This window comes from Telmatherina bonti (genome assembly GCF_933228915.1).
Source record: "Telmatherina bonti genome assembly, chromosome: 3".
NCBI classification, from domain to species: Eukaryota; Metazoa; Chordata; class Actinopteri; order Atheriniformes; family Telmatherinidae; genus Telmatherina; species Telmatherina bonti.
The window spans coordinates 5,662,333-5,679,476 of record NC_136621.1 but is presented as its reverse complement, the minus strand read 5'-3'; the positions used below and the strand labels follow the sequence as shown (position 1 = coordinate 5,679,476).

The 17,144-nt window shown below is 48.3% G+C and overlaps 1 protein-coding gene across 1 annotated transcript; it reads right to left on the bottom strand.

Moving 5' to 3' along the window:
- Positions 1-4,046: 4,046 nt before the first annotated feature.
- Positions 4,047-15,713, bottom strand: arhgap19 (Rho GTPase activating protein 19; the record flags this gene model as incomplete). Its single annotated transcript, XM_079265051.1, has 12 exons — positions 4,047-4,103; positions 6,180-6,273; positions 6,357-6,478; positions 6,674-6,778; positions 6,861-7,067; positions 7,394-7,459; positions 12,081-12,167; positions 12,260-12,486; positions 12,561-12,770; positions 14,605-14,685; positions 14,895-15,169; positions 15,670-15,713. The coding sequence occupies 12 exons, from the start codon at positions 15,711-15,713 to the stop codon at positions 4,047-4,049; spliced, it is 1,575 nt and encodes a 524-aa protein (XP_079121177.1).
- Positions 15,714-17,144: the final 1,431 nt, after the last annotated feature.

The window sequence follows — 17,144 nt, the reverse complement described above, 5'->3', positions numbered from 1 at the left end:
CCACAGTTTAAACCAGTTACCACAGTTTAAAGCAGTAACCACAGTTTAAACCAGTAACCAGTTTAAACCAGTTACCACAGTTTAAAGCAGTAACCACAGTTTAAACCAGTAACCAGTTTAAACCAGTTACCATAGTTTAAACCAGTAACCACGGTTTAAACCAGTGACTACAGTTTAAACCAGTTACCACAGTTTAAACCAGTGACTACAGTTTAAACCAGTAACTACAGTTTAAACCAGTGACTACAGTTTAAACCAGTAACCACAGTTTAAACCAGTGACTACAGTTTAAACCAGTAACCACAGTTTAAACCAGTAACCACGGTTTAAACCAGTGACTACAGTTTAAACCAGTAACCACGGTTTAAACCAGTGACTACAGTTTAAACCAGTAACCACAGTTTAAACCAGTAACCACGGTTTAAACCAGTAACCAGTTTAAACCAGTTACCACAGTTTAAACCAGTAACCACAGTTTAAACCAGAGCCATCAGATGCGTTCAACACCTGCTGGGAAAACTATAAGGTGCGGCTAAAGTTAAAATGAAAAACGACGCGTCTGCTGCTGTCGGTTAAAAGAGCGAATGTTTCGTACCTCACATCACAGAACGCAGCAGCTGAGCTCAGAGCGTCCAGATCACAGTTAATACGACAGAATCCAGTCTGCCGGCCTGAGGAGGACGGAGACAGCAACACCTCCCTGCAGGCTCACGCAGGGCGACAAACAGGAGGGTCAACGTTTAGTGTTCATCTGCAGCTTCCCACCGTTACCACTTCCTCAGCTCCTTCAGACCAGATGCATCAGCCAGACTTCCTGCAGCGAGGAGAGACGTGGAGGTCCCGCAGCGAGGAGAGACGTGGAGGTCCCGCAGCGAGGAGAGACCTGGAGGTCCCGCAGCGAGGAGAGACCTGGAGGTCCCGCAGCGAGGAGAGACCTCCAGGTCCCGCAGCGAGGAGAGACCTGGAGGTCCCGCAGCGAGGAGAGACCTCCAGGTCCCGCAGCGAGGAGAGACCTGGAGGTCCCGCAGCGAGGAGAGACCTCCAGGTCCCGCAGCGAGGAGAGACCTCCAGGTCCCGCAGCGAGGAGAGACCTCCAGGTCCCGCAGCGAGGAGAGACCTCCAGGTCCCGCAGCGAGGAGAGACCTGGAGGTCCCGCAGCGAGGAGAGACCTCCAGGTCCCGCAGCGAGGAGAGACCTGGAGGTCCCGCAGCGAGGAGAGACCTCCAGGTCCCGCAGCGAGGAGAGACCTGGAGGTCCCGCAGCGAGGAGAGACCTCCAGGTCCCGCAGCGAGGAGAGACCTCCAGGTCCCGCAGCGAGGAGAGACCTGGAGGTCCCGCAGCGAGGAGAGACCTGGAGGTCCCGCAGCGAGGAGAGACCTCCAGGTCCTGCAGCGAGGAGAGACCTCCAGGTCCCGCAGCGAGGAGAGACCTCCAGGTCCCGCAGCGAGGAGAGACCTGGAGGTCCCGCAGCGAGGAGAGACCTCCAGGTCCCGCAGCGAGGAGAGACCTCCAGGTCCCGCAGCGAGGAGAGACCTCCAGGTCCCGCAGCGAGGAGAGACCTGGAGGTCCCGCAGCGAGGAGAGACCTGGAGGTCCCGCAGCGAGGAGAGACCTGGAGGTCCCGCAGCGAGGAGAGACCTCCAGGTCCCGCAGCGAGGAGAGACCTCCAGGTCCCGCAGCGAGGAGAGACCTCCAGGTCCCGCAGCGAGGAGAGACCTCCAGGTCCCGCAGCGAGGAGAGACCTCCAGGTCCCGCAGCGAGGAGAGACCTCCAGGTCCCGCAGCGAGGAGAGACCTCCAGGTCCCGCAGCGAGGAGAGACCTCCAGGTCCCGCAGCGAGGAGAGACCTCCAGGTCCCGCAGCGAGGAGAGACCTGGAGGTCCCGCAGCGAGGAGAGACCTGGAGGTCCCGCAGCGAGGAGAGACCTGGAGGTCCCGCAGCGAGGAGAGACCTCCAGGTCCCGCAGCGAGGAGAGACCTGGAGGTCCCGCAGCGAGGAGAGACCTGGAGGTCCCGCAGCGAGGAGAGACCTCCAGGTCCCGCAGCGAGGAGAGACCTCCAGGTCCCGCAGCGAGGAGAGACCTCCAGGTCCCGCAGCGAGGAGAGACCTCCAGGTCCCGCAGCGAGGAGAGACCTCCAGGTCCCGCAGCGAGGGGAGACCTCCAGGTCCCGCAGCGAGGAGAGACCTGGAGGTCCCGCAGCGAGGAGAGACCTGGAGGTCCCGCAGCGAGGAGAGACCTCCAGGTCCCGCAGCGAGGAGAGACCTCCAGGTCCCGCAGCGAGGAGAGACCTCCAGGTCCCGCAGCGAGGAGAGACCTGGAGGTCCCGCAGCGAGGAGAGACCTGGAGGTCCCGCAGCGAGGAGAGACCTGGAGGTCCCGCAGCGAGGAGAGACCTGGAGGTCCCGCAGCGAGGAGAGACCTGGAGGTCCCGCAGCGAGGAGAGACCTCCAGGTCCCGCAGCGAGGAGAGACCTGGAGGTCCCGCAGCGAGGAGAGACCTGGAGGTCCCGCAGCGAGGAGAGACCTCCAGGTCCCGCAGCGAGGAGAGACCTCCAGGTCCCGCAGCGAGGAGAGACCTCCAGGTCCCGCAGCGAGGAGAGACCTGGAGGTCCCGCAGCGAGGAGAGACCTCCAGGTCCCGCAGCGAGGAGAGACCTCCAGGTCCCGCAGCGAGGAGAGACCTCCAGGTCCCGCAGCGAGGAGAGACCTGGAGGTCCCGCAGCGAGGAGAGACCTCCAGGTCCCGCAGCGAGGAGAGACCTCCAGGTCCCGCAGCGAGGAGAGACCTCCAGGTCCCGCAGCGAGGAGAGACCTCCAGGTCCCGCAGCGAGGAGAGACCTCCAGGTCCCGCAGCGAGGAGAGACCTCCAGGTCCCGCAGCGAGGAGAGACCTCCAGGTCCCGCAGCGAGGAGAGACCTCCAGGTCCTGCAGCGAGGAGAGACCTAGAGGTCCCGCAGCGAGGAGAGACCTCCAGGTCCCGCAGCGAGGAGAGACCTCCAGGTCCCGCAGCGAGGAGAGACCTGGAGGTCCCGCAGCGAGGAGAGACCTCCAGGTCCCGCAGCGAGGAGAGACCTCCAGGTCCCGCAGCGAGGAGAGACCTCCAGGTCCCGCAGCGAGGAGAGACCTCCCCCTCAAACCTTCACTCAACCTTCCACTAATCTTTCTTTAAATGAACCCCTCATCCCTTTAACAGCTGAGAACACTAAATGACGACTGACTCCTCCATCATGAAGCTGCAGATAAAAAAAGTCTAAATAAAATCCTAAAAACATGAAAATTAATCAAAATCCCACAAAATAATTAGAAAATAATTCACACATCACGGATTTACAAACAGAAATCTAAATAACTAATGCTGCTGGTCATGTGATCAGCCGTCACATCCAGTAACCATGGAGACGGTAACCTACCAGGAATAGAGCTGTACAACATGTAAACTGGTCCTACAGCAGCAGGACCGCATCGTCTCCGACTGTAACACGTTACAGACTGCCAGCAGCAGCTCAGAACCAGTCAAACCAGAACCAGAACCAGAACCAGTAAGACCAGAACCAGTCAAACCAGAACCAGTAAGACCAGAACCAGAAAGACCAGAACCAGTCAAACCAGAACCAGTAAGACCAGAACCAGTAAGACCAGAACCAGTAAGACCAGAACCAGAAAGACCAGAACCAGTCAAACCAGAACCAGTAAGACCAGAACCAGAAAGACCAGAACCAGTAAGACCAGAACCAGAAAGACCAGAACCAGTAAGACCAGAACCAGTAAGACCAGAACCAGTCAAACCAGAACCAGAACCAGTAAGACCAGAACCAGAACCAGTAAGACCAGAACCGTTCAAACCAGAACCAGAACCTGTAAGACCAGAACCAGAACCAGGTCAGGGTTCTGCTGCTGGTTCAGCTGAACTGGTTCCAGCTGCTGCAGACGAGTCCCAGTTCAAACAGACCGAACACTGAAAACACAAACAAACGTCCCAGAAATAATAATAATAATAATAATAATAACGTTAATGCCGCCCAGGTGTGGTCTCAGGTTGGGGGCGTGGCCTTCAGCGGGAGACCTCCTGAGCCGGAGAGAAACACATCCTGTACGCCGATGGAGAGTCCTGCAGGGAGGAAGAAGAGCCGTTATCCGGGACAGCTTTTCACCTGCGGGTCTAACGACCCTGCTGGACTCATCGTTTCTTCACGTCACATTCTGCCTCAAAACGTATTTTTTGTCTCTTTAACGCGGAATTCCTGCTGACGTGACCAGAACGACACGCCTACGGTTTGAGGTTTGATTCCTGCTCACGAGGGTGGAGGAGCAGGTGGAGGAAATATCTATAAAGCACTTTTTCTACACCAGCAGATAAATAAAAACCAATAAAACGTCGGGATATTAAAACCTGCGGTAAAATCTTAGCTAACTACAATAAACACACAGAAAGCTGTTTTAGTTTAGTCCAGACGGATGGACGGTATTATAGCAGCAGAATGATGGTCTGGCTACTGGGTAGTTTTTTCCAAATTGAAATTAGGAAAAATGACGAGGAAAAAAAAGTTTTATACATTTTTTTTTGTTTTTAATCTACAAAAATATGCAATGTTGAAGAATTGTGAGAATCGCAGCTTAAATGGAATCGGCTGCGTGAATATCAGAATCGAATCGGGACTCAAAGCGTATTGTCACAGCCCGACAACATACCGTACAAACAACTGAAATAAAACTGTCATACACAAAAAAAACTCAAATCCAGATAATAATCACCTCCCGGCAACTGCCTCGCCGTACGGTGTGCAGGTTGTGCACCACACAGCGTTTGATTCTCTGAAGGGAAACTGAACATCTGCAGGATCTACCAACCCGACAGGAAGTCAGTAGAACGGGGGAAGTGAGCAGACGCTTCGGCGCTGCTAACGAGTCTTTCTACAGTTTGTCATGAACTGGAGGTGACCGCAGGATTCCTGGCAGATACACGACGACGAAGTTTTAGCTCGTTCCACTGACGGCCTGTCCACCAGAGGATAGACTTTAAGTTCTGCTACTGGTCTATAAAGCTCTGAATGGTTCAGGACCAACGTACATCAGAGCTGGGATTGATGGAGTTATTGCCACAAATGGCTTTATTTACTTCAGACCGACCCTCTCCGTAGGCTGTCAGATCAGCCTGCGGGCAAAACGAGTGGATTGAGACTCTTCCGCATTAAGCCCCGCCTCCCGCCACCGCGCTACATCGGGAGCGCGCACCGCACCTGCTTTCACCGTCATTGTAACATCTCATAAACAGAAGGATTAGGCTCATATGAACTCAATAAAAGAACAAAATACAATGTCAACACATAGCATCCAGCCCTACATGTTGGAACCTGAATCAGAGCCTGAAAACGAAGTGGAAAACAGCAACCCACAGCAACGAATGCAGCAGGATGTCTCTCTTTGGTAAACTCACCAGCCATCGTTGGAAATAACTTTATCCCACGTTTTCCACCCGCCTGATGTATTTGTACATGCCCTTGTTAACCAGTAGAAGGAAACAATCACCGAACCTTATCCCCCGGGACGTCACAAGGATTTCCACGTAGAAAAAACTCTCTAAAACCACGCGTTTTTCATCGCCATGGAAACCGAACGGAGAGAGTGCTGGAACTCAAACTCAAACTCAAACATGCGTTTAGGTGATAAAAAACAGTGCCGTTCACATGTCTGATGAGGATTCAACACTGTAACACTGTAGAAAGCTCAGAAAACTCCAGATACCAGAAAAGCACCTCTTTAATGTTCCTCTTTCCTTGCTTTCATGTTTTAATTTGAAATTACACTTCTTATTTTCTGATGTTTTATTGTCTTTGTGAAGCACTTTGAATCACACTGTTGTTGGATTGTGCTGTATAAAAAAAAAACTTGTCTTTAAAGAAATCAAGGTGAGAGCAGCAAAAGCTGCAGTCAGAAGCTAAAAATCAGCTGATTTTAGCTTAAAAATAGAAAAATCAGCTGATTTTAGCTTAAAAACAGAAAAATCAGCTGATTTTAGCTGGAATAACGAGTCTGAACGTTTGACCTGAGCAGAACTAAACTAGATCCCAGCAGCTTCATTTCTGCCCACTGCTCCTCTAAACTGGTTTTACGTGTTTTTTTAAGAAATAAAAAAGAAGGAAAGGCCACGTTGACATGGTGGCTTCCCTCAGTTTGGTTTACGTACCTTAGAAACCTTCAAGACTTTGTCCTTGTGAAAAGTAAAATCTGGGTTTTTCACAACCAGTCCTGCTTTCTGCATCACAGGAACGTGTAACGGGCTGTCCACCTGAACACACATGCAGAAGTTCTCCGTGTTCTTGGCATGAACAAAGTTCCGTGTGAACAGACGGAGGGAAAACACCGACGTGGAGAAAGACTCACCAGGTTCTCTTTATCAGCTTTTCTTCCCGCTCTGGTCACGGCATCGGGGGAGATGTGTCGGACCCTCCTCTCCGATGTCAGCTGCTCGCCTCGAGCGCGGCGCTGTTACCATAGCAACACGTACAAAACAAGTTTGTAAAGTTCAAACTGTTTGAGACTGCAGGGAAAGATCAGACCACTTTGATCTAAATACTCAGGCTGGTCTCTGGTTTCTAACGCCGCTTCATCCCGATTCATCACTCTGAAGTTTTTACAGACATGAGAAGCCAGGGCGCCAGATCACCCCCCCATCATTACCTTGATGAGGCCGCCGAAGGAGCGGGAGCGCGGGTGCTTCTTGCTGGGAGCCGGAGGGACCGGATGCTCCTCGCCAGGAGCTCCTGAGGTCGTCTGCTTGACTAACTGCACATGAAGAAGAAAGAAGCAGCTCAAGATTTCACCGAAGAGACGGGACGCTACGTCCACGAAGCAGAATGAAGAGAACCTGTCGGACGAGTTTCTTCTTCTTGGCGGAGTCGGGCATGTTGTGGTGAACGTGTCTGAAGAGGTCCTTCAAGGCTTCTTCGGTGTACTGCTGAGCCGGCGACTGGCATGGCTCCTGGGCAGCGAGGCCCAGAACGGCGGACCTCTTCAGGGGCACCGCTGCTCGCTGAGCGGGAGAGCTGCTCCCCGCCAGCAGCTCCAGATCATCCTGAGAAAACACACACACTCAGTACGGAAGCAGAAAATGCAGCCAGCTTCGTTGGTATTCGGGGTGTGGAGGAGATCCTAACAAACGGAAAACGTCTCCTGTCTCTAACGGAAACATATAAAACCCTCAAACTGCTGAACGCTGGCGTGGCGACAAACGAAACCGTCCAATCAGAGAGCAAATGGCTTCATCAGCTGCAGCCCTGCTGCAAGTTCGCTTTGAAACATCACACAACCACGTCTGGGACTCGGGTCGGCTCGCCACTCGATAAATTCTCCTTTCTGGTCAGTGGATCATAATTATGAACATGAAACATGAAAACTGACCTTGGTCTGCAGAGCTTTGGTCCCGGTGAAGTGCACTCTGGCGTATTCTCGCAGGTAAACAGGCGCCTGAGGGAAACAGCACATGGTCACATGACCCAGCGACAGGCGCCAACGTCTGACTACTTTCATCATTTATCTCATTTTCCTCATATTGAGCACAATTTTCCCTCATGAAAGATGGAAATACCTTTCGACAACATTGTTAACCAGAATGGAACAATTTAAAGAAAATCTAATTGTGATTTTTCTGATTTAACTTTTTAAATTCCAGGTTTTGTTGAGTGTTCATGCAGAATATATTAAAGCTGAGATGGAGGGCGACTGGTTCCAGTTCAAGTTCACAACACTTGCAACGGCCAAAGTCACTCAAGGTGCTGCAAACATGAAAGTAATAATAATAAAAAGATCACAATACTCAGACACAACAAATAAAAACAGCAAATCCCACTGAAGGATAAAAACAGAAAAAAGCTTAAGAATAAATATTAACTATGAACGACGATCTCCATGAGGATTTTAAAACTTTTAAAAACTGCATCTTTTTCTACATAGCAGCAGCCTGTTCCACAGATTTGGGGTTGCCACCATAGACTGTATATGAAAGATGGTTAAAAGTGAAGCCATAAGTGCATAAAACTGCAGTTCCCCCTTCATCCACTACGGGCTGCAAAACAGCAAATCCCCACAGACCTCCATGTTAAAAAGACCAACTTCACAGCAGAAACAAACATGTTTACAGCAGAAACAAACATGTTTACAGCAGATATAAACATGTTTACAGCAGGTATAAACATGTTTACAGCAGGTATAAACATGTTTACAGCAGGTATAAACATGTTTACAGCAGAAACAAACATGTTTACAGCAGAAACAAACATGTTTACAGCAGATACAAACATGTTTACAGCAGATACAAACATGTTTACAGCAGATATAAACATGTTTACAGCAGATATAAACATGTTTACAGCAGAAACAAACATGTTTACAGCAGATATAAACATGTTTACAGCAGGTATAAACATGTTTACAGCAGATACAAACATGTTTACAGCAGGTATAAACATGTTTACAGTAGAAACAAACATGTTTACAGCAGGTATAAACATGTTTACAGCAGATACAAACATGTTTACAGCAGGTATAAACATGTTTACAGTAGAAACAAACATGTTTACAGCAGATATAAACATGTTTACAGAAGATATAAACATGTTTACAGCAGATATAAACATGTTTACAGAAGATATAAACATGTTTACAGCAGATATAAACATGTTTACAGCAGATATAAACATGTTTACAGCAGAAACAAACATGTTTACAGAAGATATAAACATGTTTACAGAAGATATAAACATGTTTACAGAAGATATAAACATGTTTACAGCAGATATAAACATGTTTACAGCAGATATAAACATGTTTACAGCAGAAACAAACATGTTTACAGCAGAAACAAACATGTTTACAGCAGATATAAACATGTTTACAGAAGATATAAACATGTTTACAGCAGAAACTAGAAAATCGCTTTTCATGCAAAAGAACAAATGTGAATGCTCTTTTATGCTGAATTATTGATATGTAATTGCATAATCATTGGGAGAAGCAGCACAGTTGTCCAACTTGATTTATTATGGTGCTGCGGTGGGATTTGAACCCATGTACATCTGAACAAGAGCTCATTCCTTTCACCACAACACCAACACAGGTCTCAGTTGCATCATGCAGCAGCGTAAAAATATTTTACCATTGGAACGGGAATGTTTTTGGTTTTTTCTTAAATCCCTGAAGTGTGGAATCGGCAAAAGAGCCTTAGATTCAAATATATGTGAAATAGCACACAATCAGCAGAATTGCAAAAAGTTGTGAATGGTAGAACTGCTGTCAAGAAACTAAAGATAATTTTAAATAGCTTGAAAATACCACTAAAATTCTGAAGACATTAGTTAAACTCCACTAATCATTGCAGAAAACCATTTAGAACTGCTTGTGTAATCAGTTTTTCAACATGAGCAATGTTTCATTTGAAGCATTTTAACAACAAAACTAATATTTTACTGTCATTTCTGCACTGTTTTTTTGCTTTTACCTTGAACCCTTCGTATTAACTGCACAACTTTTGAGGACAGACATTGCACAGGAAATATCTTATTTGTGCAGACTGCCCACACTTTAACTGCACAGACTGCAGCCAAAGCTCCACAGCACTCTGTGTGTAAAACTAACACAGTATCATGGAGAACGTTTGTTACTTGATTTGAACCATTGCCTTGTATACCAGTACGTACCTGTGCACCGGTGCAGAAAATGGACCAATCGCTGAGCTGCATTCTCTGTTTTGTCCAATCACAGGAACGGATTTTTAAAATTGACAAAAACTTGAACAACTTAAAAAGTTTAAATGTTCCAAAGACCAAAAGTCTTAGCACGTATCTTTTCCTTTTTTCGAACTCCTTTTATCTCACAAATTTATCTAATTATCAAATTGATAAAGAATTATTATCATTATTGTTACTAATATTAATATTTGTGATTATCATCATTTTCTTAATTAGTATGTATATGTATGTATATACGTATTAGTATATACATATGTATGTATAGGTATGTACGTATATTTTTCTTTTCTTATTTTCTTTCATTTGTTCGAAATACATAAACAAACTAACTATCTCCTGAATGAGCTGAACAGTTTGATATTTGAATGGTTGAAGTGAGACAAAAGGTGTAGAAGGAGAAGCATTTCAAACATTTTGCAGGAAAGACCATGGGGACGGGAACTTGATGAACCGGACACTGCGAACCGGTGCAGAACTCCAAAACCCTGTTGAAGCAGTTTTCAGCTCATGATGCAAAAACTGACCAATCGCAGAGCTGAATTTTTGCAACAGTGGGTTTGCAAGACTTTCAGCCAATCACAAGGCTGAATTAATTTTTTACAAATTGCTAAATATCTCAAACTACAAAGATCTGAAACGACAAAAGTCGCAGCACACATCTCCTGAAGGAGCTGCAGGGTTTGAGATGCGAATGACTGAAGTGACTTAAAGGCCGCAGGAGGAGTAGCACGCCAAAGTTTGCCGTAATAATAATAAAAATGGCCGAACAGGATCTCAATAATGTGAATGCCCATGGGGCATTAATAAATTAATAAACATGTTTACAGCAGAAATAAACATGTTTACAGCCTGTTTCAAAAATCCATTTTAGGTTTAATAGGTCAGGTTTACCTTCATGACAACTGTGAGGGGAGTGAATTTTTTTTCTAATTCGTCCATTTAAAAGTAATTTAATCTCAAAGTTTGGCTTATTTAGGGGCGTGTCCTTTTGATCGACAGGTACCCGACCTCCCTCTTCAGTCAGGAGAACGTAGAACAAACGCGGTTTTTAGCCGGTTAACAACATGACTTAGCTTTAGCCCGCTTACCTCCGTTAGCTGGTTAGCTCCTGTTATCTCCGGGTTAGCTCGGTTAGCTCTTAGCTACAGAAAACTTGGGAGTTCGCTCGATGTCAATCATCCACCATGACGCTCACAGCCCCCCTCTCAGCTCCACCTCTTTGCCCATATTTGTATTTTCCGGGTGAGACAATGCGCATGACGCTGCCAAGATGGCGACGGTAGGAACCGCCCACCGAGCTTCAATTCAGCTCTCCAGAAACTTGCGGGTGACGTCACAGAGGCTCCGCCCATCTCTTTATATACAGTCTATGGTTGCCATAGAGACGCCTCCATCTCCCCTCAAAGGGCATCGAGTTTGGGGAACCACCAGCACGTTTGGCCCAAACACACTTTGTAGGTTAAAATAAACATTTTAAACTGGACCATAAAGTTTACACGAAACCGGTGAAGCTCAGCAGGGTCGTAACGTGGATCCAGACTCACTGAGTCCAGTCCGTGCACGATGACACGTAAATACCAACTGTTCGGTTTGTAACATGGACGTCAGACGGAGGTCGGGTCCATCGGGGAGAACAAGCCGACTCTTCCGCCATCGCTCTCATTTCTGACTGATTTCAGCTTCAAATGGATCCAATTTAGAATGAATTTTTCTTCCCTTCATCGGGACATTTCACACATTGGACTGTTCCTCTCCTCCTGACTCTAAATGTTCAAATCGAAAGATGTGGCTTAATGTTAAATCCATCCATCATCCGAACCGCTTAGTCCGATGAAGGGTGGCGGGCAGAGGCAGGAATTCCTGGTCCAGAAAGTAGAAGTCCTGCCATGTTTCTGGATCTACCTGTACATTTAGAACAGGTGTTTTCACCAACAGGCTCGTTTAGCTGGCAGATAAACTCTGCTCATTAAATTCAGCTGGTTTGGTGACGGGTCGGAACAGGGTCAGAACAACTTTTACCTTCTGGACCAGGAACTGCCCCCTCTGGTCGCGGGGAAGCCCATCCCAGCAGTCTCCCTGGGCGAGAGGCGGGGGACACCTGGACAGCTCGCCAGTCCATTGCAGGGCCAATAATGTTAAATCTTATATAAAAATATTCAGTCTCATAATAAGATTGAAGCACTTTTATGACCTGACGTTCAGGTTTAAACACGTCACGCTGGATTAGAGGTTAATGGTTGTCAACAATGTTGTTTTAAGTTAACTTCTAATTAAAATGTAGGAAAAATGTGCTAAATATGAGGAAGATGAAGATGACTGTACTCTGTAGTCTTCATACTCACCCTGAAGAGCTTCTGAGAGTGTTTGATGAGGAAGGCCATGCTGTTGTTCAGCTTCTTCAGATTGTCCTTCAGGTCGGCCGCCGTCATCTAAAACAGGAGAGAAACGTTCAGGTCAGCTCCAGATGCTCCAGACGCAGCCGGAGGCATCGTTTCTGGCAGATCTGCGCCGCCAGCCCTACATGTCTGGGCCAGAGGACGTGCGGCGCGAACATCAGGGCCAGGTTGAAGGCGGACATCTTGTTCTTGTCCTGCTGTTTGGCGGTGTGGTAGAGGAGGTCCAGCAGCAGTCTGAGCAGCGAGCGGTTGGCCTGAGGGAGCAGCAGGAGCAGCAGCTGCAGAGCCTCAACCTGACGCTCCTTGTTGGGGACGGCCGTCTTGTTGCCTTGCTCGTCAAACAGGGTCATGTCTGGAGAAACGATGAAACCGGTTTAACACGCCAACAGCTCGCCTCATCAGAACCTGCGTGTGTGTGATCCATACCAGCTATTTTAAGGTGCACGTGGAAGTGTCTGTGCGTCAGCAGGGGCTCCGGCAGCTCCCCCAGGAACGTCTTCAGCAGCGTGGCCACGTCGTTGGGGTGGAAGTCTCCAGACTCCAGGTCCACATCAGCGCCGCTGTTGAGCAGCTCCTTTAAGGCCTGCTGTCGCACGCTGTTGCCGGGAACGCGGAACAGCCCCTCCACATGCAGGTCTGGGCAGGAAACATCAAATTATTCTCTTACTTTATTCCAGTCACTTCCGACCACAGAGAAAATGTGGTGTAGAACATGCGTCTGAACATGGCTGATGCTGCGTGACCGTCTGAAAGGCCTTCATGCTGTCAGTAAGAACTGCAGCTGCTTGACGGACCTGATGAGGACAGAGGAGCTCCGCACGGCCAGAAATACCCACAACTGCAGGTTAAACTGCCGAAGCAAAGTTCCTGAGCTGGGAACTGGGAGGATTTTAAGCTTCGACTGGTGCTGAAACTGGTCAAAATGCTCATGTTTCAACAGGTCACCGCAGAAGGCTCAAACTAAACGACCTGAGCTGGGGCTGTTGTCAGGGAGAAGAGTTTCACAATCTGTGGATAAATGTAAGGAGTCTGAAAGCAGGGCTGCTTAGTGACGAGGAAAAGATCCGGTTTGCAGGAACCGACCCGGCGTGCTAACGGCGAGGTCTCTGACCCGGCGTGCTAACGGCGAGGTCTCTGACCCGGCGTGCTAACGGCGAGGTCTCTGACCCGGCGTGCTAACGGCGAGGTCTCTGACCCGGCGTGCTTCTGCGCTCAGAGTCGGAGCAGAACACCGTGAACATCTCCGGGTTTATGGAAAAGGCAGCCGAGGAAAGAATTTCTCTCTGGGTCTCTGGTCGGACCCAGAACTGGATCCTGGTCCGGCTTCAGGAGGCAGAACCGGATCCTGGTTTCATGTAACTGAATTAAAGTTTACAAAATGGCCGTTTTCCATCAGTATCAGCTCAACTCGGTTTCTACGGTTTTCCACTCGGCTTTTGGACCCGTTTACCGGTACTTCGTAACTCCACAGCCCAGGTTCTAAGCGAGCTGAGTCGGGTTGTGTGTGACGTCGCCAGGCTGCATGCCGCTATTGGTCAGGGGCGCGGCCAATCAGAGGTCAGGGAGTGACATCACTGGAAGAGCGACTCCGAGTTGTTTACGTTACGCAACAACAACTACAAAAGTCTGTTCCGTGGTCCGACAGCGAGTGGAGACATCTCTCTGGTTGCTGAGGGAAGGATACAGAGGGAACCGGATGGAGCGACACGAAATGAAAAAATCTACTAAGAGCTTTCCGACTCGATGTCTACGGCTAGCAACGGAGCTTCCAGCAGCGTCGAGAGAAGCTGGAAACTGACCATGGGCAGGTCAAGGACCACGATGGTCGGAACGGAAACAGACGAGGCTGGAAGTGGTTCCAACAGATGGAAACGATTTATGGTCGGCGACCGGCAAGCCGCAGACTGAGTAGCAGACTGGCTCTAGGTCCTGTGTGCTTACAAGGGTTATCATGCACAACGCTGATGTCACAGCGATCTCACACAAACCCCGCCCCTTTTAGACCTGGTGGAAAAGAAACCGGACCAAGCTGAGACCAGTTGAGACAAACTGGTCCTGATGGAAAGGAGGCAGAAGAGGCTGGAGCTGCTCCAGTCATCTGGCTGAAGGACGCTGCTGCTTCTGACTGCAACGGTTTACATGCTAAGAGATAAAACTATGAAAACGTTTCATCACAAACCAAAAGGCGTTTATGATAACTGCATGTTAAACACCGACTTCTGGAGCCGATCACATCCGACGACGGCTGTGATTATGATTTATGACCTACTGAGACAACCTGACTGATCATCAGCGAGGCGGGAAGACTGAGGAGATGGCTCCCGCCAGCACGCACCCCCCCCGCAGCGAGCCACTTCCGTTTGGGAGAGAACAACCACAAGTTCGCTGTTTCCGTCTGGGATAAAAAGTCATTTTCATTTGAGGAAAGATGGCGCAGATAGAAATGAGCAGATGTTCTTCAGTAACTCACTTTTGCTGAGGTACTCGATAAGCTGGTAGATCTGGGCGATGCAGCTCTCTGTCAGCGGGCTTCCAAACACAATGCCTTTATCTGCAAAGCATCAGAACAGACGGGAGACGGTGACGACGGGGCCTCACCGTGTTCACAGCCGAAGCTGCACAGTTCGTCCAACATGTGCATCGCCATGACAATAAGATAAAACCAAGAGATGAGGTCAGTCAACACTTCGTCCAGCCCAAAATATGCCTTCCCTTTGGACAAATGTCAGACTCTAACTACACGGCCTGCTGATTTCTGACCTTTACGTCTGAGGAAGTTGAAGGAACGGAAAAATCCTCCGTTTCCACCAGTTGGAGTCTTGGCGCCCTCCTCACCCAGGAGCTGGGAGAACTCCGTACCGGGAAGATCAATGAGGCGGGTGATGTTACTGAGGACGAGCTCCAGGAAAACGTCAGGGTTCTCGTGTCGGAGCTTCTCCACAAAGAAATCTGGGTTGAAGATGACAGGTGGTCGGCCAGCCTGAGAGCCACCTGCAGCCTCCTCCTGACTGGTCACCATACTGCACACTGGTCCTCTGATGGCGCGCACACGCACGCACGCACGCACGCACGCACGCACGCACACACACACACACACACACACACACACACACACACACCACAACAACAACAACAACAACAGCGGTCTGAGAACCCCTTTATCTGCACCGTTTCAGCTGATTCTGCACGTGAAGGTGTGTGTGTGTGTGTGCGTGTGTGTGTGTGTGTGTGTGTGTGTGTCAACTGGATGGATCTAAATGTGTCAAACTGCACGAGACAGATGCAGAGCTGATGCCTCTCAAGGGGAGGAAAGATACCCTGCACATGTTTGGTTTTAGCCTGGATATTCAGGTTTTACCAAAATGCAGCCAAACCGAATCACATCCGAAGCTGCGCGTTCAGATTCGCTCCAGGTTTAACTGACGTAACGTCCGTTCAGAGTAAACGTTCGTCTGTCAGTCAGCAGCGAGCTTAACGTTTAATCTACGTAATTATCAACAAACACGTTACACCAACAGTGTCTGCGCATTTTTACCTTCTATTCTGCGTGTTTTCATCGACATCTTCCCCCGCAGCCATGTTCGGTTTGAATCTCCGCTGCTGCCCTCCAAGCACCGCCTCCTTCAACGCCCATTGGCTGTTCGTCGTACGTGGGCGTCACGCAGCTGCTCTGTGATTGGTCCGTTTGAATTCCCTGGCGTTATCAGTGGAGAAACAACATTGTCTTTATGTCTTTTGCAAATTATAAAAATAACACTTTAATTTAATGACATAGTTTTATGAATCCTCGTTTATTCACCTCTTCACCAAGTAATTCAAACATACAGCACTAGTGTAATGTGTAAACAAGGAGGGTTTGTGTAAAGCAGAGTCAAACTGTTCTGAAAGGTACAATCTGCTGAAGGGTTCACACAAAATTCAGGATGTTCAAATTATACTGGCCATGAATAAAATGCCAAAATTGATTTTTTAAATTTATTTATTGCTGTTTTATCAATAGCATGTGCACTGTGGAGGGAATTCTAACTTCTTATTGAAGCTAAAATCATTCGATGTCTTCACCAGAATGTTGCATTTCTTCTGTAAGTCTGCTGTGGAAATCGCAATCAGCTCGGCAGGATCTGTTGGAGCAGCCAAAACAAGAGACCGAACAAACTGATAAAAAAAAAAGGCTGGTTCTGTGCTGGCAATAGCTCTGGAGCCAATTGTCCAGAAAAGAATGCTGCACAAGCTAACAAAAATGTAGTGAAACACTCCTCACATCGTCTACATGACACAGTGAAGAAACAACAACGCGAGTTCAGAGAGAGACTTCTTCACCTCCAATGCAAGACAGAAAGGTTGTCAGGTCATGCCTCCAAGCAGTCACCAAACTCCAGAACAAATCACAATCTTCATATTTTAATAATTATTTTTGTTTCTTTTAAAAATCCATTTTAAAAAGTCGACAACAATGAAATAAATCTTGAATAAATAGTGTTTTTTTCTGTCATTCATAAAATCAGGACGAAAAAGCAGCTGCAGGACTGAGAGGTTCAGAACATCCTTGTTCCCGCAACAGTGACTTCCAGCATGTTTCCCAGCGTCTGTAGATGGCAGGTTGACCAGCTTGTCCTCAGCTGTGGTCCACACAACATGGAGCTCATCCCACTGGAGATGGCAGTGGGCTTCAGGAGGAGCTTCTCACCAGCGCTGTGACTGCTGTGGGCTGTGGAAACGTTCAGGTTTCTGGGATCCACCTCCTCCCAACACAGATGGCGCCACCACAAAGGCCCAGCGGAGGATCGGCTGATCTCCCACTGGTCTGATTCTCGTCACAACGTCGTCCACAAAGTGTTCATTAAAAATCAGTCTTCAGTCACATCATGAAACATCAGGGAGACATTCACTGACTTAGTAAAGTGTTCACAGCCTTTCATAAGGTTTGGTTTGAAGTGGGGATTTGGGTCAATCCAGTAAAAGGTGTGCATACAAAGCTCCGGCACACATGCAGTATTTTGGTTTGTTTTT